This window comes from Trichomycterus rosablanca, chromosome 9, assembly GCF_030014385.1.
Source record: "Trichomycterus rosablanca isolate fTriRos1 chromosome 9, fTriRos1.hap1, whole genome shotgun sequence".
Classification (NCBI taxonomy): domain Eukaryota; kingdom Metazoa; phylum Chordata; class Actinopteri; order Siluriformes; family Trichomycteridae; genus Trichomycterus; species Trichomycterus rosablanca.
The window spans coordinates 34,127,796-34,150,663 of record NC_085996.1 but is presented as its reverse complement, the minus strand read 5'-3'; the positions used below and the strand labels follow the sequence as shown (position 1 = coordinate 34,150,663).

Genomic DNA, 22,868 nt, shown 5'->3' with positions numbered 1-22,868 from the left:
TCTGTGGTGGTCCTGACCATTGAAGAACAGGGTTAAAAGGTATGTGGAGAAACAGATGGACTACAGTTAGTAGTTGTAGAACTACAAAGTGCTTCTATATGGTAAGTGGAGCTGATAAAATGGACAGTGAGTGTAGAAACCAGGAGGTGGTTTTAATGTTATGGCTGATCAGTGTATATATTTAAATTTTCTATTTTTCCCCAACCTTTTTCCCCCAATTTTCTCCCCTAATCTATTCGTGTCCAACCCTGAACACGCCTCTTCAGTACAAACCGCATTTTTTACCTGCAGGAGTTGAGTTCATATACCCCGGTCAGCACTGTGCACGGAGAGCCACACCCCGATCAGCATTATTCCCCAGCCCTGTGCAGGCACCATCAATCAGCCAGCAGGGGTTGTAATTTCACCAGTTATGAGGACCCATGATCCGACTTGCCCCTAACCCTGTGAACAACAGTTAATAGTTATTCAGCCGCCCAGCCCAGCCGGATGGCGGAGTTGAGATTCGATACGTTGTATTCGAAAACCCAGCTCTGGTGCGCTAGCGTATTTTACAGCTGTGCCACCTGAGCGGCAGTTTGCCAATATTTAAAAGAAAACAGGTTATGTGCTGCTGTTCAACTGAAATTGTAGTTATTGTTATTACTATTACTATTAAAGAAATCACTAAAGCAACCTCATTTTCACATTTTTAGAAAAAACTGCAATAAAAAGAAGAATCTGTCATTTGTTTATTCTTTTGAAACTTTAATTATTGAAACTTTGTTTTTACTGACCAGCCCAGTTGTAATTTGTAATTTGGCTGCCACACTTCCGAAAAGTATGGCCATAAGCATGTGTGTTACATTACCTTTCCCAAAGATCATTTAGAAAAATATTACAGTTGTAAATATTGTAACACATTTATCAGTATCATATAAAGTTGTCAAGTATTTTGCACTTTCTAATGAGTAAATAAAAATATATAGCATTATTCATTTACATTTACATTTACATTTTCAGCATTTAGCAGACGCCTTTATCCAAAGCGATTTACAATTGAGACAGTATACATCGCAAGCAGTTGAGGGTTAAGGGCCTTGCTCAAGGGCCCAACAGTGGCAAGCTGGCTGATGCAGGGCTTGAACCAGCAACCTTCTGATTACTTAACTGCTGTGCTACCACTGTTATTCAGAACAATAATAATTGTGCCTTTAATCTTACTCTAGGTGTCACTGTACATTTTATAATTTGCAAAACAAAATGTATTGCCTAGCAGAAGCACTTACCCACAACTTTAAGGATGAAACCTTCTGTTCTGCAGAATTTGCATCGTATCTTCATACATACATATGACCCCCTAAATTTGACTGTTCTAAATAACATACTAAGCATTAGAGTGTCTCAGAATTCTAATATTATCTTTGTTAATGGGGGACTCGGGTGGCACAATGATAAAACACTTTATCACACCAGTGCTGACATCTCAAACTTGCGAGTTTGAATTGCCAGGCACATGTACAGACAATGATTGGCTCGTCCAAGTGTAGGAATACCGGATTCTTCATAACTGCTGCAATTACGGCCTCTGCTGGCTGATCGATAGCGCCTGCACAAAGACGTGATAATGGGAATCGTGTGGGACTCTTTGTGTGCATTATGGATTTCTATATAAACAGCCTCATGCAGGTGAAAAAGAAATGGTTGGGCATCTGTTAGTCATGGCTCTTTTCGGTCAGGAGTGAAGGTCTGCAGCAGTTGGATGTGGAATGTGATTGGGTAATTGGATATGGTTACATTGGAAGAAAAAAAAGAATAAAAACATAAGTGTTAGTATACTACTTTTACATATTATTGAGTTTAATGGGTTTGGGAAGCAGCCAGAATTTACACTGATGAGGCAAGGTTCTAACTGACTGGTCTGCAGCTATGCAGCCCCATATGCAACAAACTGTGATGCACTGTGTATTCTGACACCTTTCTATCAGAACCAGCATTAACTTCTTCAGCAATTTGAGCTACAGTAGCTCGTCTGTTGGATCGGACCACATGGGCCAGCCTTCGCTCCCCACGTGCATCAATGAGCCTTGGCCGCCCATGCCCCTGTCGCCAGTTTACCACTGTTCCTTCCTACACCCTACAAGAGCTGCAGGTTTGGAGATGCTCTGACCCAGTCATCCAGCCATCACAATTTGGCTCTTGTCAAACTCGCACAAATCCATATGCTTGCTCATTTTTCCTGCTTCTAACATCAACTTTGAGGATAAAATGTTCACTTGCTGCCTGATATATCCCACCAACTAACAGGTGCTGTGATGAAGAGATGATCAGTGTTATTCACTTCACCTGTCAGTGGTTGTAATGTTATGCCTCGTCGGTGTATATTCTGGTTCAGTGTCTGCTTAATGGTATACAGGTCCTTCTCAAAAAATTAGCATATTGTGATAAAGTTCATTATTTTCCATAATGTAATGATAAAAATTAAACTTTCATATATTTTAGATTCATTGCACACCAACTGAAATATTTCAGGTCTTTTATTGTTTTAATACTGATGATTTTGGCATACAGCTCATGAAAACCCAAAATTCCTATCTCAAAAAATTAGCATATCATGAAAAGGTTCTCTAAACGAGCTATTAACCTAATCATCTGAATCAACGAATTAACTCTAAACACCTGCAAAAGATTCCTGAGGCTTTTAAAAACTCCCAGCCTGGTTCATTACTCAAAACCGCAATCATGGGTAAGACTGCCGACCTGACTGCTGTCCAGAAGGCCATCATTGACACCCTCAAGCAAGAGGGTAAGACACAGAAAGAAATTTCTGAACGAATAGGCTGTTCCCAGAGTGCTGTATCAAGGCACCTCAGTGGGAAGTCTGTGGGAAGGAAAAAGTGTGGCAGAAAACGCTGCACAACGAGAAGAGGTGACCGGACCCTGAGGAAGATTGTGGAGAAGGGCCGATTCCAGACCTTGGGGGACCTGCGGAAGCAGTGGACTGAGTCTGGAGTAGAAACATCCAGAGCCACCGTGCACAGGCGTGTGCAGGAAATGGGCTACAGGTGCCGCATTCCCCAGGTCAAGCCACTTTTGAACCAGAAACAGCGGCAGAAGCGCCTGACCTGGGCTACAGAGAAGCAGCACTGGACTGTTGCTCAGTGGTCCAAAGTACTGTTTTCGGATGAAAGCAAATTTTGCATGTCATTCGGTCTGGAGGAAGACTGGGGAGAAGGAAATGCCAAAATGCCTGAAGTCCAGTGTCAAGTACCCACAGTCAGTGATGGTCTGGGGTGCCATGTCAGCTGCTGGTGTTGGTCCACTGTGTTTTATCAAGGGCAGGGTCAATGCAGCTAGCTATCAGGAGATTTTGGAGCACTTCATGCTTCCATCTGCTGAAAAGCTTTATGGAGATGAAGATGTAATTTTTCAGCACGACCTGGCACCTGCTCACAGTGCCAAAACCACTGGTGAATGGTTTACTGACCATGGTATTACTGTGCTCAATTGGCCTGCCAACTCTCCTGACCTGAACCCCATAGAGAATCTGTGGGATATTGTGAAGAGAAAGTTGAGAGACACAAGACCCAACACTCTGGATGAGCTTAAGGCCGCTATCGAAGCATCCTGGGCCTCCATAACACCTCAGCAGTGCCACAGGCTGATTGCCTCCATGCCACGCCGCATTGAAGCAGTCATTTCTGCAAAAGGATTCCCGACCAAGTATTGAGTGCATAACTGAACATAATTATTTGAAGGTTGACTTTTTTTGTATTAAAAACACTTTTCTTTTATTGGTCGGATGAAATATGCTAATTTTTTGAGATTGGAATTTTGGGTTTTCATGAGAGCTGTATGCCAAAATCATCAGTATTAAAACAATAAAAGACCTGAAATATTTCAGTTGGTGTGCAATGAATCTAAAATATATGAAAGTTTAATTTTTATCATTACATTATGGAAAATAATGAACTTTATCACAATATGCTAATTTTTTTAGAAGAACCTGTAAATGTAAAGTGTTTTAACATGTCTACACTCTATTCATAAATTATAATAAAAATATTGTGATGAAAATTGTAATGTTATTTATTTAGTTTTGTCTTCAGGGATTGTTTTATTCTGGTCAGGGTTGCATACACCCACCACTGTAATGAAGCAGGTTGCAATTCACTATAGAGGCACCCTGTGCCCCAGAGTCCCAACCTGCCAGATTTAGAAAAAAATACCCAGTTTACTGGATGCTTAACTAAGGCAGAGATGTACTGTGATGAGTTTCCTGAAAAAAAGGATAAAGAATGCTGACATACATGCTGGTAAAAAAACTAAAGGTTCCAAATTATAAATGTACAGGTTCCATTGCTGCAGTTAATTCATTCTTAATGAGCATGAGACTGCTGGTTAAAAGAATGAGCACTGTTATTCTTGTGCACTTCCATGTCCCCTACTGGCCAAGGCAGCTGGGCAACAACCCACCGGCAACAACGTACTGGGCTCAAGGCATAAATAAACCCCAGGCATTCCAGTTCACTGAATGACAGCAAGGCACACACCTAGGGGAAAATAACTGTAACCAATTTATTAAGTGACAGAAGGCAGAAGGAAAAAAACACACAGATATACTGAGAGAACATGCAAAATCACTTACAGACATTGCCCAAAGAGCAGGAACAAATTTTTTTGCTATGAATAATTGTTATAAATTTCTAGATGGTTGTGTGCAAATGTTAAATGTGCATATTTGTGCTTCATTAGAAAAGGAATTTGCTCAGAATGCTCAGCATGTAGGAATGAAGATGAGGTGGATTTTTTGTTGGATTTATTTTTATTATAAAACCAGGTACAATACGCATAAAATGTTTTAAAGGTTTTTTAATTATAATTTGCAACATTCATTTCTATAGCTTGATTTATTTTTATGTAATCCTAACGTATACATATTGTAATATAGGGTCAACCCCCCCCCCCCCATTTACTTATTTTAAACAAATCTTTTTATGCATAAATACACTGATCAGCCATAACATTAAAACCATCTCCTTGTTTCTACACTCTATTTTATCAGCTCCACTTGCCATATAGAAGCACTTAGTAGTTCTACAATTACTGACTGTAGTCCATCTGTTTCTTTCACCCTGTGCTTCAATGGTCAGGACCACCACAGAGCAGGTATTATTTAGGTGGTGGATTATTCTCAGCACTGCAGTGACACTGACATGGTGGTGGTGTGTTAGTGTGTGTTGTTCTGGTATAAGTGGATCAGATTCAGCTGCGCTGCTGGAGTTTTCAAATACAGTATCCACTCACTGTCCACTCTATTAGACACTCCTACCTAGTTGGTCCACCTTGTAAAATCAGAGACGATCGCTCATCTATTGCTGCTGTTTAAGTTGGTCATCTTCTAGACCTTCATCAGTGGTCACAGGATGCTGCCCACGGGGCGCTGTTGACTGGATATTTTTGGTTGGTGGACTATTCTCAGTCCAGCAGTGACAGTCAGGTGTTTAAAAACTCCATCAGCATTGCTGTGTCTTATCCACTCATACCAGCACAACACACACTAACACACCACCATCATGTCAGTGTCACTGCAGTGCTGAGAATGATCCACCACCCAAATAATACCTGCTCTGTGGTGGTCCTGTGGGGGTCCTGACCATTGAAGAACAGGGTGAAAGCAGGTTAAAAAGGAATGTAGAGAAATAGATGGACTACAGTCAGTAGTTGTAGAACTACAAAGTGCTTCTACATGGTAAGTGGAGCTGATAACATGGACAGAGTGTAGAAACAAGGAGGTGGTTTTAATGTTATGGCTGATTAGTGTATATAAAAATTGAATATTTGTCTCCTCTCACTGAAGTCTTACAGCCTATAGAAAAATCATGCTTTTCTTCTACAGTTTGATTATGCAGTTTACTACATTTACTGTTTGTTTAAATACACATTAATGATCTGGTGTGTGTTTAGTTTTTTATGAGATTCAGAACAGCAGCAGTAAGTACTGTTGTAAGCTTTTAATAGGATTAACACCCAGTTCCATTTGGCCTCGTATACTTAGTGTATTTATCGATGCTGCCATGGTACGAATTAGAATTTCCTTTTCCATCATGTTCTGCTTCCTTCTGTAATTACTGTGTTATTGTTTGGGTTATGTGAGCAAGCCTGCATCTGCACACAATTACATAGAAAACAGGGAACAGAGAGGCACAATACCTACACAGTAATAATTAAAAACTGTATAGGAAGATACTGTAGCTTTATGGTATGGCTTTATAGGTTAGAATGTAAAATTTTTGATTTATACCCCGAAAACGCCTTAGTGCTGTGGCTGGATAGTGGTTCCTTCAAGCTGTCTGGCATTGATCCAATAGGCGCTGCGCCTGATGTTGTCTCGAAATGCTAATTGTAACAGATTGGATATGATTTGGTTTAGATTTGATCAAACAGGGGCATATTAATCAGTAAACATGTGTACGCTAATGAACAAAACTGACATCAGTATTGTATTAAAAATGATCAAAGGAACAAGAAGGCAAGAGGGTTACTGTAGACAGAGACAATAAAAGTGAAATATGGAATCAATATAGAAAAATGGGGTGGGTGCATGCTCAGTTATTAATCTAGTGAAACTGGCAGTAATATTACACATTTACAGTTTAAACCCGTTTAAAATTAACCCTGAAGTTAAAAAGTAAAAAGTCTATATAGTGATTTTTATAGTCTGATAAGATTTTAATGATTTAAGAGTAGTACAAATATTACATTATAGCATAACATTAAAACCACCTCCTTGTTGCTACACTCACTGTCCATTTTATCAGCTCCACTTACCAGATAGAAGCACTTTGTAGTTCTACAATTACTGACTGTAGTCCATCTGTTTCTCGGCATGCTTTCTTAGCCCCCTTTCATGCTGTTCTTCAATGGTCAGGACCCCCCCACAGGACCACCACAGAGCAGGTATTATTTGGGTGGTGGATCATTCTCAGCACTGCAGTGATACTGACATGGTGGTGGTGTGTTAGTGTGTGTTGTGCTGGTATGAGTGGATCAGACACAGCAGCGCTGCTGGAGTTTTTAAATACCGTGTCCACTCACTGTCCACTCTATTAGACACTCCTACCTAGTTGGTCCACCTTGTAGATCTGAGACGTCTAAGTCTCTAAGTCTGAGACGATCGCTCATCTATTGCTGCTGTTTGAGTTGGTCATCTTCTCGACCTTCATCAGTGGTCACAGGACGCTGCCCATAGGGCACTGTTGGCTGGATATTTTTGGTTGGTGGACTATTCTCAGTCCAGCAGTGACAGTGAGTTGTTTAAAAACTCCATCAGCGCTGCTGTGTCTTATCCACTCATACCAGCACAACACACACTAACACACCACCACCATGTCAGTGTCACTGCAGAATGAGAATGATCCACCACCTAAATAATACCTTCTCTGTAGTGGTCCTGTGGGAGTCCTGACCATTGAAGAACAGGGTGAAAGGGGGCTAACAAAGCATGCAGAGAAACAGATGGACTACAGTCAGTAATTGTAGAACTACAAAGTGCTTCTATATGGCAAGTGGAGCAGATAAAATCAACAGTGAGTGTAGAAACAAGGAGGTGGTTTTAAAGTTATGGCTGATTTTGTAGGTTTCATTGTTACACAAATCTGAACCAATCCTCTTTGAAAGCAGGGTTTCTTAGTGTCAGTCCTGAAGCATTTCCTCACTAATTATCAAGACTTTATGAGCTTAGATCAGTTGTGCGCAGAGCAGAGAAAGCCTGAGACTGTGTAGGATGTCGGACCTCAGGGGCTGATGTCAAGAAACCCTGACTTGCAGCATATAACACTTCACATTAGCATTAATCAGCTGTCTGTCTAAATTAAAATGATTTGAGTTTATTTTGAGAGCTTAGTTTTTTTTCTAGAAAGATAGATGATACATGTAGGAGATCATGGGGTCTTTTTAGATGATTCACCTTTTACAAGATCTTTCATTCTATTATTATCAGTTGTATATCAGTTTTATTTTTACCGCTGTTGTGTTATGCCCTGTTATCTGGAGGTCTGTGAGTGTGAGCATGCATCTGTGCAATAATGCGTATGTTTGTGTGTATCTACATACACGCTACTCATTCTGTGATCAGATTTTTTGATAGTGGAGACAGAAATATTTTTTTCTCAGAGTTAGGGCACATTCCAGCTTTCAACAGTGGGCAGTAGGGCTGCAGCTATCGATTATTTTTGTAATCAAGTATTCTGTCGATTATTCCAGCAATTAATCGAGTAATCGGATAAGAAATACTTTTGCTTTATTAAAGATAAAAAATAAATACATATAAGATAAAATAAGACGTGTCTCTTAAACAAACTGTACATTTTTATTCCTTGCATACAGGACAGTTTAAAGAGAATTTTTTTTGAAATGCAAAAACAAATACATCAAAAATAAATCAAATTCAAATTACTTTTAAAATCTATACAGGCAACGTGAAACTAAGGCATAAATAATAATAAACAATAATACATAACATTGCCTTTCATTTGTACAACTTTCAGAACTAAAAGTTTTAGCTACAGCTCACGCAGAACATAAAGCTTAAATATTTTGTTGGGAGGCTTTGTGGAATTGGTAGGAGGTTCTGTCAGGATTGTATCTCCTAGATGAGGTAGATTTGGCGTTTGTGTGCATGTACATGTGTGTTTGCCTGAGCCATTAAAAAAAGCATGTGGTGATAGCAATGAAGAAAAGTCAGCGTATCAACAAGACGCTCTGGTATGGTGTGGATGTTGTTCTGAGTTTTCCTTTTTTCCAGCTTAAAATGATCTCAAACTTTCTGTCGTTTTCTCTGTCCAGTCTCCTCTGTTCCAGTGGCGGTTCTAGACCATGTGAGGGGGGGGGGGGGGGGGCAGGCAGGGGCCAGAGGCTATGTAAGAGGGGCCAATTACTTTCTGCCCAAATTGTGCATTGTGGGCATTAAGAGGAAACAGTCGATATTAAATAGAATTCAACATTTTATTTATGCAGTTTTCAGTCTACATTTTCTTGAGTTTGATGTAAACAGATCAACAAAGAATCACCATTTAAGGCATCTGCTCTGCTTGAATGTCATTTATTCAGTCTTTTTCTTCTTCATATTCAATTTGAGTTACATGTACTGTATTTCTAGGGGGGCCGTAGGGGCCCTCCCCCTAGAACCGCCACTGCTCTGTTCACCCCTCGCTATTTTCTCTCTTTCTCCATTTTGCACGCCGCGCTATCGAATCTCATACTGAATAGTACGCGGGAGCGGGTAGTGTCTCTGAATACGTAGTTTTTATTAAACAGTACGCGACCTACTGCTTGGTACTGTTTAACTATGTGATTTCGGACACAGCCCTCGGCTTCTTCACGTCACCTGCCCACAGCGTGAACGCGTTGTGCTAAATAAAAATTCGTCTGTGCAAAACACCGTGAGCTGTATATAGTTGTATGGATTAAATGACGCTTCGATGCGAAAAATTTGCATCGATTATTTTTAGTAATCGAATTACTCGAGTTTCTCGAGGAATCGTTTCAGCCCTAGTGGGCAGCATGTGACCCTGCAGCAGTTCAAAAAACATATTTATTTTTTGTTTATGTTTGTATAGTAAAAGTCTGTTTGATGCCCATGATGGGTATTTGGAAATGAGTCAAACTCTGGTAACCTCTTTCCCAACTTCCTCTGTGCCTCACTAAGTACAGCTTCCTAATGGCATGAAGTCACACCCTGCTAGTTCCCCCAGATCCTCTGTCCTTCTCTCCTTCTGCTGTTCTTAATGTGTGATTTCTTGTGTGAGTCATTTAAAAGCGTTAGGGCCAGTGCACACTTCACTTCCTCTGAGCTCAGTTGCTACTCACATCCCACAGCTCATGTGAAGCAGCCTCAGGCATCCTCAACAAAAAAAAGGAAAAGCGTATGCAACTGCTCTGCCTATAGTTACAGCTATAGGGAAGCAACGTCTGACATTTGGACAAAAGGAAGACCAGCAGTATGGATCTCATGTTATAACTTTTAGATTTGTATTTAAATATAACAGTACAAAGCCAAGATATTTCATTTTTCAACTAATAGACATTGTTTTTCATTTTCCCCCAGTTTTCCTCCCAACCCAGTCATGTTCAATTACCCAATTGCATTTCGCTTCCTCTTTACTGCTGCAGACCTCCATTTTTGACAGAGGAGAGCCGTGACTAACACACGCCCCCTTTTGACACATGTGCAGTGGCCGACTGCATCTTTATACCTGCACAAAGCAAGTTCATATGGGGCTCAGTCTCGCTTATGAAGAGTCACACACTGATCTCCAATATCCCTAGTCTCTGTGCAAATGCCATCGATCAGCTAGCAAAGGTCATAATTGCATCAGTTATCATCAGCATCTTTTTACCTGCAAGTTCATATTGGGCTCAGTCTCACTTCTGGAGAGTCACACGCTGATCTCCATCATCCCTCGCTTCTGATGTAGGCAGCATCGATCAGCTAGCGAGGTCGTAATTGCATCAGTTTTGAGGAATCCCATAATGCATTCAACACTGACGAACGAGCCAATCATTGTTTGTGTAGGTGCTCAGCCTGCCGATACCAGAGCTGAGAACGTGACTAACACACGCCCCTTCTGACACGTGTGCAGTGTCTGACTGCATCTTTTTACCTGCACAAGGCGAGTTCATATGTGACTCAGTCTTGCTCATGGAGAGTCAAACACTGATCTCCATCATTTCTCGCCCCTGATGCAGGCGGCATCGATCAGCTAGCGAGGTCATAATTGCATCAGTTATGAGGAATCCCATCCAGCATACAAGCCTGATGAATCATTGTTCATATAGGTGCTCAGTCTGCCGGTACCAGTGCTGAGATTCGAACTCACAAATTTGAGGTGTCAGCTCGGGTGCTAGTATGATTGTTTTTGTAGATGGGTAATGGGGCGGCGGCACCTGCAAGCCCCACACCTGCAAGAATGCAAAAGAACTAAAGTGCTAAATGTTTAATGAATTGTAGAACAATACTGTGGCTAAAAAATTACTAACAAAAAAAGGGACAATTGCAAAAAACAAAATAACAAAAGGAAGACACAAAACATCTGCAGCTCACAACTAAGAAAGTGGATAGAACAGGGATAGCTCATAACTGAGAACTGGACGTCACAATATGACAAGCTGCTCCATCCATCTGTGACAAGCCAGGTCTTAGAAAAGGTAAAATAGGGAACCCTTATAACCCAGCGATTCCATGCTAGGAGGAACCCCTACTTCACCAACTGGTGCTTCCCACACATAACATGGATCTACGGGTGAGGTCCACTCAGGGCTATCTGCTCTACCAGTTCAATAGTAAACCACAAAATGTAGCAACACCAGGGCGAGTTTTTAGAGCATACCAGTGGAAGAACGGACCGAACCGGAACGAGTGGCTCAGCATCCTGGCTTCAGAGAAATGCAAGTGTGCCAGAAAAGGACTGGCAAGTGTAAAAGGGACTTCCACCTGAAGTGAACTGATGCTTATGAGGCGCAGATTGTCAATCAAGAACAACTGACACATCACTTATGTGTCTTTAAACTCTTTTTGTAAACTGTAATGTGCAGAAAATGGAAAAAGTCATTTATTGACACTTCTGAGAGGGATTGTGCACTGGTTTATGGGGAGCATTTCGATAGCTTAGAAGCAGATCGATAGCTGAGCCGAGCCGAGCAAGAATGGTTTCGCAAAAATGATTTAGAAGGAACTGACTAAAATTTTGTGAGCCCTGTGAAGCGCTCTCTTCCTTTCTCTCTCCTGTAAGATCATTCTTTTTTTTCTTTATTAATGCATTTACTTATCTCTCATTCATTCATTCATTCATTTATACTTAGTAACAGATTTATCCTGGTCAGAGGCTGAGGGACTTGAACCTGAGTTCTATCTCTGAAACACAGACGCAAGTGAACAGGATTAAGAGTTGTGGAGGCTTCATGCTATCAGCACTACCTTTAACACTAACTTCTATCTTCTGTTATTTATATATATATATATATATATATATATATATATATATATATATATATATATATATATATATATATATATATATATAGACAATTTAGTATCTCCAATTCACCTCACTTGTGTGTCTGTGGGAGGCAACCAGAGCACCCGGAGTAAACCGACGCAGACACGGGGAGAACATGCAAACTCCACACAGAATGGACCTGGACCGCCCCACCTGGGGATCAAACCCAGGACCTTCTTGCTGTGAGGCAACAGTGCTACCCACTTAGCCACCCCAACACTGAGGTAGAGTTAATACTTTTTGAATTAAAATGCTTTAAATCAACACGACCCAACACAACTGACCTGCAGTTCTCGATTTTGAGCTTTATTTAACATCTACCAGAATGTATGTGTGTGTGTGTGGGTGTGTGTGTTTGCCCTGTGATAGACTGGTGACTTGTGTTTTCTACCTTTCGCCCAGTGGACCCACCATGACTCTTACTTGGATAAAGTGGTGGTAAAACAGACAATGAATGAATGAACTTCTACCAAGTTTATTAACAATTCACATATTTATAAAAAATTTTTTTTATTATAAATTATATAAATATATTATAATTATATTATAAAATAAAAATTGTATTTTATAATTTTTTTAATTTTTTTTTGACATTTTAGTTTTTTAATATTCCATTTTTTTTTTTTTTTTACTTTTATTTACCTTTACATTAATTAGTAACAGCCTCAGCAACATTTTAGCAATGATTGTACAACTTCCCAAAAGTGTTCAGTGTGGTTGGGATTATAGCTCTGTGCTGGCCACCTGAGCTTCACCACACCAGTCTTAGTGATACAGTCATACTGAACCAGGTAAGCCTTCCCCAACCTGTTGCCACAGAGCCGGCACATATTATTCATTGTATATGCATATATGGTTGTGGCTGCAACACATGCCCTTAATAATTAGGAATGTCACATATTTTTTCCCATATAGTGTTTGTTTACCGACCAAAAGAAATCTGTGATGGACCTTATTCATGGTGTTAATTAGTGCTGCATCCTTAATGATCAGCTGAAGTGAAGATACTCTAGTTAAGGTTAATATAAAATAGATAAGGTCGGTCTCCATAGCAACAACAACACTACCTCTCTACTACTGGAGGAAATGTTAGTCTTCTAAAAAACATGGGAAACACAAATTGCACTTAAAGTGGTCTTGCACAAAGCTGGCAGAAGTACAGAGGTATCAAACACACTGGTGAAGAACCCTTAATAGATGCGCATTCACAAGAAATGTGTTAAAAAAGCAAATGATTACAACTTCGCCTCCAGGGATGAAAAACAGACCTACATCATGCCCTTTCTAACATGCTGTGTTTGTCCTGCACTGCTGCTAAAGTCTATTAAAGCGAACAAGCTGTCATCAAAAGCCCTCTTCTGCACAGCAAGCCTTCAATGATCATTACTGCAGGTCCTGCTGAGAGACATCAGGACTGAGAGCGACTGCCATGAAATTCATTCCTGATTATGGATTTGTTGATCTGTTTTTTTTGTTTACATATTGTGTCAATACAAACAAACCATGTAACTGTATACAGTAGACCCTTGACTTACGAATTGAACTGGTTCTGAAGGGCTGTTCTTAAGTCAAAATGTTCGTTAGTTAAACCTATTTTTCCCATAAGAAATAATGTAAATAGAATTAATCCGTGCCAGACCTCCCAAACCACCCCCTTACCTAACCTTTCTAATATCTTAAATGGTTTTTTTTGTTATAAATACAATTATATTTTCCCTTAAACCTTAAATTATAGAATAGACATTACTGTAATAAACAATAATAAACAACAATACACAGTAGTAGTGTACTGTACATAAAAAACACACATCACATTTCAGGACAGTATGTGTGCTGTACCATACCCCATAACAAATCTCCTTTTTTATAAAATGTATCTATCAGAAACAACAATAACTCTCATATTTCTCTATTATTTCCTTCTTTATTTCAGTAGTATTGTATTTTGTAGGTGTAATTGCACGAAAGAAAGAATACTTTACTCAGCGACTTCCTTCTTCTCTCTCACTCACTGTCCCCTCTGTCTGATACACCGTGACACCTACTGGCAGGAGTAATTATACAACACTGTGCCAAATCCCGCCGGCGACCCCTAACGGGAAGAAGCCGGAAATGCCGACCCCGTAACCGACAAATGGGACAAAGGCTGAGGAACAAGAAGAAGAAGAAGAATCTTGTTTACACAAAAGGATCACACAGAGGCTCTGTGAATGCGATAACATTGAGAAAAATAAACATCCTTATATATCTTGTTGGTGACCTTGTAGGTCAGTGGAAGGTTCTACCACTAACAGTGATTTCTTAGCTAGAACACAGGAACTGGTCTAAATCAGTTAGAACTGGGTTTTGGACGTCATACAATGCAACTGACGCACTTCTTATCACCTACTCCATGTACACATCCAGTAACGTTGTATTGTAGCAGTATTCTTGGAATATTGGAATATGACTACGGGATCTACATTTTCTAAGAAGTAATTAGTAAGAAGTTGATGGATAGTTCCATTGATAGGTGGCCCATAAGCACACTTGGAGTCCCACAGAGTTTAAGCCATTAAAAGTTAAAATCAATTGCTTCTTATAGTTTTCTTACCCCTAGGTTTCATCCAATCACATCGACTTCCTGTTTACAGCCTCATCTCTTCTGGGAATGCTTTTCACAAAATTTTTTACATTTCTGCAAGGATTTTTTTCCATTTACTCATAATGAAATAACTGAGGAGGGCACTGATGTTCGCCTAGCTCTTCAGGGTCAGGGTTTTGTGCTGACCTGTCAGGATCTTCCATGTCAAACAATTTTTGGGGCTAATTTAAAGCAAGTCTTTGTGTTCACATTGGCAAGCAATGGCTTATCTTGATCTGAGCCAAGCTATGCACAATACTCATAGAGGACCCGTCATGTTCTTCAGTCCTGATACTATAAGTATATTATGTTTGACTCACTAAAGATGTACTAAAGATGATCTAAAACATCAAAACTTCTACTCTGATTGACTTGTCTAGAGTGTCTAGTTTTCCTGCGAGGGTCTGTGCAGATGCTGCTTCATTTCCTCGATGAACTCACTTTTAAAGCCAGTGGCTTGTTCTCTACCCTCCAGGAATTAATAAAATCTTATCTTATCCACATTGGTAAATCTGTGGTACCCCTGAGAAACTCCACTTTGTATATCACCTGTATATCATATAAAATGATATGTGAAAATATTATTTACATAATGAAACGTTGTAGATGCATTGATGTCCTGACACATAATGTAATAGGTTTTTTTGTTTGTTGTTTTAGGCTTTTCGGTGGCCAGTTGCAAGTAGTGTGGACAGTAATGAGATGTTGGAGATCCAGATATACAACTACAGCAAAGTCTTCACCAACAGGTGTGTAACATTAGGTTGGTTTAACCAACCAAAGAACAAAGTGCTTTAAATATAGCCACTTTAGGGCAGAGGTCATTGTACAATTACTGAAAATGTCAACGAGGGCTTTCTAAGTTAGAATTCAAGTGCTCTTTAGATTTACATATCGTCGCTGTCCAATGAAAAACACCTATCTCCAAAAACTTGTAGGGAAAAAGCAAAAACTTTTCCCCCTGACAGTAACGGTACAAACAAACCACAGATGGTGACATTTAGATACAATTCAGCACAGAAATAAAAATATATCTTCATCAGGTCTTCAGTCCGTCGGTTTCCTATGTAAAATGGACTTACGTGTACAAATATAAATAATGTTTACAACCATGCAATCGAATAACTTAAATAAACTGTAGATCAAACATTACACATTTCTCAAACAGTACTGGAGGGGAAGGAAGAGGAGACATGTTTTTGATGGACAGGTCTAGCAGCCAATGGAGACACTCGTTAAAGAGATTACGTAATTTTCAATTTCTAATCATAATCTTTTCATTGGTCATTTTGATATTTGCTGCTATGGACAGAGAGATTTATACCCACAATCAACACATGTCAAAAAGTGAAAACCGCTAAAAGTGGAGACACGTGTTTTTCATCGGACAGCGACGATATAGGATAATAACCTAGTAAATGTTAAATGTAAACGTTTGACTATTTTATGACTAAATGCTGTTGTGTGTTTTTCACTATGTGGTGTTTAGTGTAATCATAGAGTCTAACATGTAGAAACATATAATGAACTATTTTTTAAATAAATATTTGACCTGGTCTTATTTTATGCTCTTGCGTGTGATTTGGATTTGTTTCTCTAAGCATTCACATATGTGAAATACAACAATTTATTATATTTACCAAAGGCAGAGTGTTGTCACATTTGGACCCAAATGGTTTAGCCACTGTCCCAATGAGTGGCTGCTAAATCCTGTTTATTGACAAGGTGATGTCTCCAGTACCACATGCTGGCATTGTCTGTGTGTGTTTCTGTGTGTGTGTTAGTTTAGCTCCTTGATGTGTGAAAGCATCCCAGAGTGAAGTTAAAATTTGTAGAAGTTGCTAAAATTGTCTTGATTTGAGATGGATTTTTTCAAACAGCTGTCAGCATATCTTGTGTACCATTGTAGTGCATAATGTACACGTGATTGTAGTACATGGTTTAGACCCAGCCAGGTGGTGGCACTGTGACTGTCTCCTAACTTTAAACCCAGTCACTGTGAACAAACAACACTGAGCTTCAGGACACTGTAGAAAAGGTCACAGCACCTTGTCTTGAGTTAAACTGTGGAAAGTTCAAATTGGTTATTATAATGCAAACATGCATTTTAGAAGTCTGTTACTGTCAGCAGTTACCACAACGAATGATTTGCCCACCCCCTCTTTAGTTTATTGATTTGTAAACAAAAAAAGCAACAACGTTTAGAAAATTGGTATTAAAAAGCTGTGTATTTACTGTACTCTGTATTTAGTTTATAGAACATTGCCCAGTATCAAACTATTAAAGTTTATGTTAAATATACACCGACCAGGCATAACATTATGACCACTGACAGGTAAAGTGAATAACACTGATCATCTCTTCATCACGGCACCTGTTAGTGGGTGGGATATATTAGGCAGCAAGTGAACATTTTATCCTCAGAGTTAGAAGCAGGAAAAAAGTTTTGCTAGATGACGATTGGCTAGACGACTGGGTCAGAGCATCTCCAAACCTGCAGCTCTTGTGGGGTGTTCCCGGTCTGCAGCGGTCAGTATCTATCAAAAGTGGTCTAAGGAAGGAACAGTGGTAAACCGGCGACAGGGTCATGGGTGGCCAAGGCTCATTGATGCACGTGGGGAGCGAAGGCTGGCCTGTGTGGTCTGATCAACAGACAAATTACTGTAGCTCAAATTGCTGAAGAAGTTAATGCTGGTTCTGATAGAAATATGTCAGAATACACAGTGCATTACAGTTTGTTGTGTATGGGGCTGCATAGTTGCAGACCAGTCAGTTAGGAAGGTGGTCATAATGTTATGCCTTATCTGTGTATATCTGGATTATAAATGTTACATATCGCATTATTTTTGACAATGCTGCATACCATGACTTAACCATGACAAGAGTGTTTAAAGACATTGCATAAATTACAAAATGCATTGTACATACATCATGCTGTGCTGTCTTCATTAAAGTCTGCTCATGCGTGACTAAGCAACCACTAATGTTGAAGTGATGAGAGAAGATACATTCAGTGTATGTTCTGTACACTGGACAAGATCACGTCCTCCCATCTGTGTGCTTTTGAAAGCAACACTAATGTGTGCTTAAACTCGGCCTTATTGCCTTCAATTTTTCTATATTCGTCATTAACAGTTTTGGCAATTAATAATTGTGGATATCTTGTTGTACCAGTTATTAATATATGCTCTGACTGTTCGGACTGTTGGCTTTTGAAAATAAAAAAATGCTCACACTTGTAGTGAGTAACACCACTTAACAACGAAGTGACAGACTTTGCATAGAAATAAAGAGTGCTGGATGTAACCCCACCAGCTACTTAATCCACCAGTGATTTTCAACCCAAATACTGGACGGAGCACCAGACAGAGGAACCCAGTAAACCCAAAGAGACCCAGCAATACACAAAAAGAGAGGGAGTCAGAAGATGCCAGAGCTGAGTCACAATAATGCTTATAAAGAGCGCTGTCCCCGGGTGCAGCAAGTAACATTTAATTAGGGGCATAGATTGCTTTAAAGTGCTGTTTAAAAAGAAGAGCATTTTCCTTCCTGACCAGCGTGGGCATGGAGCGTGGGCTAGTTACACACAGTTTGTAAAAAAACTGACTTTAAAAGAGTTACATCAACATGCCTAACAATACTTCAATCTAGGATAATGTGAATTTTAATTTATCAAGTGATGTACAGCCGACACTGGATTCTTTATTATCTTGTTTTTTCTCTTAGTACGTACACCGATCAGCCATAACATTAAAACCACTTCCTTGTTTCTACCTTCACTGTCCATTTTATCAGCTCCACTTACCATACAGAAGCACTTTGTAGTTCTACAATTACTGACTGTAGTCTATCTGTTGCTTTGCATAACTTTTTAGCCTGCTTTCACCCTGTTCTTCAATGGTCAGGACCCCCAGAGGACCACCACAGAGCAGGTATTATTTAGGTGGTGGATCATTCTCAGCACTGCAGTGACACTGACATGGTGGTGGTGTGTTAGTGTGTGTTGTGCTGGCAGTGCTGCTGGAGTTTTAAAAACACTGTCCACTCTATTAGACACTCCTACCTAGCTGGTCCACCTTGTAGATGTAAAGTCAAAGACGATCGCTCATCTATTGCTGCTGTTTGAGTTGTTCATCTTCTAGACCTTCATCAGTGGTCACAGGACGCTGCCCATAGGGTGCTGTTGGCTGGATATTTTTGGTTGGTGGACTATTCTCAGTCCAGCAGTGACAGTAAGGTGTTTAAAAAATTCCAGCAGCGCTGCTGTGTCTGATCCACTCATACCAGCACAACACACACTAACACACCACCACCATGTCAGTGTCACTGCAGTGCTGAGAATGATCCACCACCCAAATAATACCTGCTCTGTAGTGGTCCTGTGGGGGTCCTGACCATTGAAGAACAGAATGAAAGGGGGTAACAAAGTATGCAGAGAAACAGATGGACTACAGTCAGTAATTGTAGAACTACAAAGTGCTTCTATATGGTAAGTGGAGCTGATAAAATGGACAGCGAGTGCAGAAACAAGGAGGTGGTTTTAATGTTATGGCTGATCGGTGTATCTTGTTTAACATTTTAAAGCAATAATCTCCAGTGTCTCCAGTGGTGCAGCAGTGTAATATAGTATCCCAACAGCACTTCAACCCAAACTAGAGAACCACACAACTGACTGTGTCCATGTGAAGAAGGGCCAAAATTAGGCATCACCTTTTGGTCACTGCATCAGTGATTCGTACTGTGTGGTTGGTTGCTGACTATACCCCAGTTTTACCATGTGAGGGCTGAAGCTGCTAGGAGGTGTTTTGTATCTACCACTGCTGCCACCTGAAAACTGAGGCTGGTTTATTTTTGACAGCCATCTGTTCAGTTAAGCAATTAATAAACTGATTAACCACCTGCTGTAAATCTTATTATATTTTACTTTAAAATGAAACTAAATTAATATGTTATGAAAGTGTTATAAAGAGAGAGGCGATATTAAACTACGGAACAGATGAAAGTCAATTGTTTGTTATTTGGATGATCAATAATGCATATGGCATCTTTTGAAAAGCACATCAGTAGCCAGAACTTGATGCCAGATGAGTGAATTATTCACCTGGTAAAGCCCGCACACTGCATGTCCCTCCATAGTTTGACAAAGAAGCCACTTTAGCACAGAAGCACAAGCACACCAGTTCCACTGAAGGGTTTTTTCCAGCCAAGTTTGACTAAGAATGAGGAGTGTAAGTCAAAGTGGAAGTTATTAAGGCAACTGGTAGACGTGTTGATTTTCTTCCTGACAAAGGACTGAGACTTAGACCACACTAACATAGATCAATTTAAAAATCCATTTGCAAGCCCAAAAATGCATCTTTTCAATAGCTAAGCTGTTTTTACTTTACAGTTTCAACAAGGAAAAATTGAGCTGCTGGAAAATGCAGACTCACTAGCTTTCATTTCCCTAAAGACAGTGGTATCACTGGTGATACCTGCAGCAACCCATATGACCTAGGACAATTTGCTGCACTGTCATTAAAATGTGTACAGTAATGACACACAATGGATGTCCCAGCCTACTCTATTCTGAAAATACTTTGTACATCATTTTAACATGTTTCTGTAGGAATTTGTGCCTGTTAGGTAAGAACATACACAGATCAGCCATGACATTAAAATCACCTCCTTGATTTTAAACTCACTGCCCGTTTTATCAGCTCCACTTACCATATAGAAGCACTTTGTAGTTTTACAATTACTGACTATAGTCCATCTGTTTCTCTACATGATTTGTTAGCCCCCTTTCATGCTGTTCTTCAATGGTCAGGACCCCCACAGGACCACTACAGAGCAGGTATTATTTAGGTGGAGGATTATTCTCAGCACTGCAGTGACACTGACATGGTGGTGGTGTGTTAGTGTGTGTTGTGCTGGTATGAGTGGATCAGACACAGCAGCACTTCTGGAGTTTTTAAATACCGTGCCCACTCACTGTATTAGACACTCCTACCTAGTTGGTTCACCTTGTAGATGTAAAGTCAGAGACGATCGCTCATCTATTGCTGCTGTTTGAGTTGGTCATCTTCTAGACCTTCATCAACCTTTTTGGTTGGTGGACTATTCTCAGTCCAGCAGTGACAGTGAGGTGTTTAAAAACTCCATCAGCATTCAATCATACCAACACAATACACACTAACACACCACCACCATGTCAGTGTCACTGCAGTGCTGAGAATGATCCACCAACTAAATAATACCTGCTCTGTGGTGGTCCTGGGAGAGTCCTGACCATTGAAGAACAGCATAAAAGGGGGCTAACAAAGCATGCAAAGAAACAGATGGACTACAGTCAGTAATTGTAGAACTACAAAGTGCTTCTATATGGTAAGTGTAGCTGATAAAATGGACAGTGAGTGTAGAAACAATGAGGTGGTTTTAGTGTTATGGCTGATCAGTGTGTGTATATGTGTGTGGTACAGCAGATTTCCTTTTTGTGGCTGCCACTGTGTATAAGCTTCACCAGCGCTTTATATTTACGTTCGTGATTATGTGATTAAAACCAATAAAATATCACATTTAGCTGTATGTTTTGTTTGTGCTCACAGGTTGATTGGAATTTTCCGTATGGTCTTGCAGAAGGTGGTGGAAGAGGGTCATTTGGAGGTGTCTGACACGATGACTGATGATAACAACACGTCAGTTCCGGTGAGAATTGAAATGAAGCGAGGCAGTGTTTAAATATGTGTTTGTATGTTTTGTAGCCTATAATGTGCCTAAAAATATTCATCCCACGTATTTTTTTTTATAATTAATGATTTTCTCAATTTTAGAAGGCCTAGTAATTAGACTATTTTTCTTAGTAAGAACAAAAAAGGTAATTACCTAAATGAATCAATTTCTTTATTTAATAACCTCTTACTTCTGATTAGGGTTTTGGTGGCTCTGTAGCTACACAAGGCAGGACAGGGGACGAGTCCACTACATACCTATGGTCACTGGGCAAATTAGAGCTGCCAATCTACTTTTTGCATTTTTGGGAAGTGAAGGAAAACATTCTCTCTGTAGATAACCCAGGCAAGCATAAAACACATACAAAACATGGGAAAATATATCCTATACATTCTCATTTTCTTATACATTTCCATCAACTAATATTCTTTAATTGCACTGAGTATTGGTGATTTTTTAAAAGAACACAGTGGATGGGTGGGTAAATCTTGAATATTCTTGAATGATATTTAAATGTATGAAGCATGATTACATCAGGTGCTGTACGCCATTTCACTAATTATATTGTACTGATTGATGGTGACATGGTAATGATCAACTCCTTGCAATCTACACTGTGGTTCTTTTGTTTTGATGTTTCTCGCTCTGACATGCTCTTGTTTAGGATTTAAGCCTGCATGTCTTTTCTATATAAATAGAGAATAGAACAAGAAGAACACTTTAATTTGTCATATGTACATATACATGTGTACAGTACAATGAAAAGCTTTTTTCCTGCATATTAGCTTCTTAAGAAGCTGGGGTCAGAGTGCAGCCGTTGTATGGCGCCCCTGGAGCAGACAGGGTTAAGAGCCTTGCTCAAGGGCCCAACAGTGGCTGCATAGCTGAGCCTGGATTTAAACCAACAATCTTTCGATTGATAGCCCAAATCTAGGCTACCGCTGTCCCCAATGTATCAACATGTATTTGACTGCAGCATTTGCATCTAGCTCCAATATTTATTAATAAGATCTGGGTCCCTAGAAACAGCATGGCTCTTAATCAATCCCTGAAGGAAAAGGCACTTAGAAAGGCACTCACTTTACATACAGTACATATCACTTTTACATTTTAGCATAGTTTATACTTTATATAATGTTCACAATACAAATGCAACTTACCATAAATATCCATATATTTAAATTTAGCCAGTTCAGTCTAGTCTAATTAGTTAGCGTTTTCAATTAGTACATTAGCAGTGTGTGCTCAAAAAAGAAACAAAAAATTTAGTGGTCAACCCATTAGCAGTGAAAAGCTTCACTCAACGGTTCCTAGACCACAGGACTTTTTCTTGTATATTTATGGCTGATGTATTCACATCATCTTTATTTTTAGACACTGACCAATGCAGCCCAGTTAAAATGAATTTTTGGTCATTTTATGAATTCCCCTAGTACTTCATTGACTAATATGAGTGGGGTGGTCTGACATAGGAAGTGCAGCTATAGTTTCTTCAG

The 22,868-nt window shown here is 39.7% G+C and overlaps 1 protein-coding gene across 2 annotated transcripts in view; it reads left to right on the top strand.

Moving 5' to 3' along the window:
* The window catches only part of otofa (otoferlin a), a 104,344-nt gene that overhangs the window by 10,142 nt on the left and 71,334 nt on the right, over positions 1 to 22,868 (top strand). For both annotated transcript variants that reach the window (XM_063001398.1, XM_063001397.1), the window contains exons 3-4: positions 15,322 to 15,410; positions 21,249 to 21,348. In XM_063001398.1, coding sequence (XP_062857468.1) covers positions 15,322 to 15,410; positions 21,249 to 21,348 — 189 coding nt within the window. The remainder of the gene's footprint in view (positions 1 to 15,321; positions 15,411 to 21,248; positions 21,349 to 22,868) is intronic.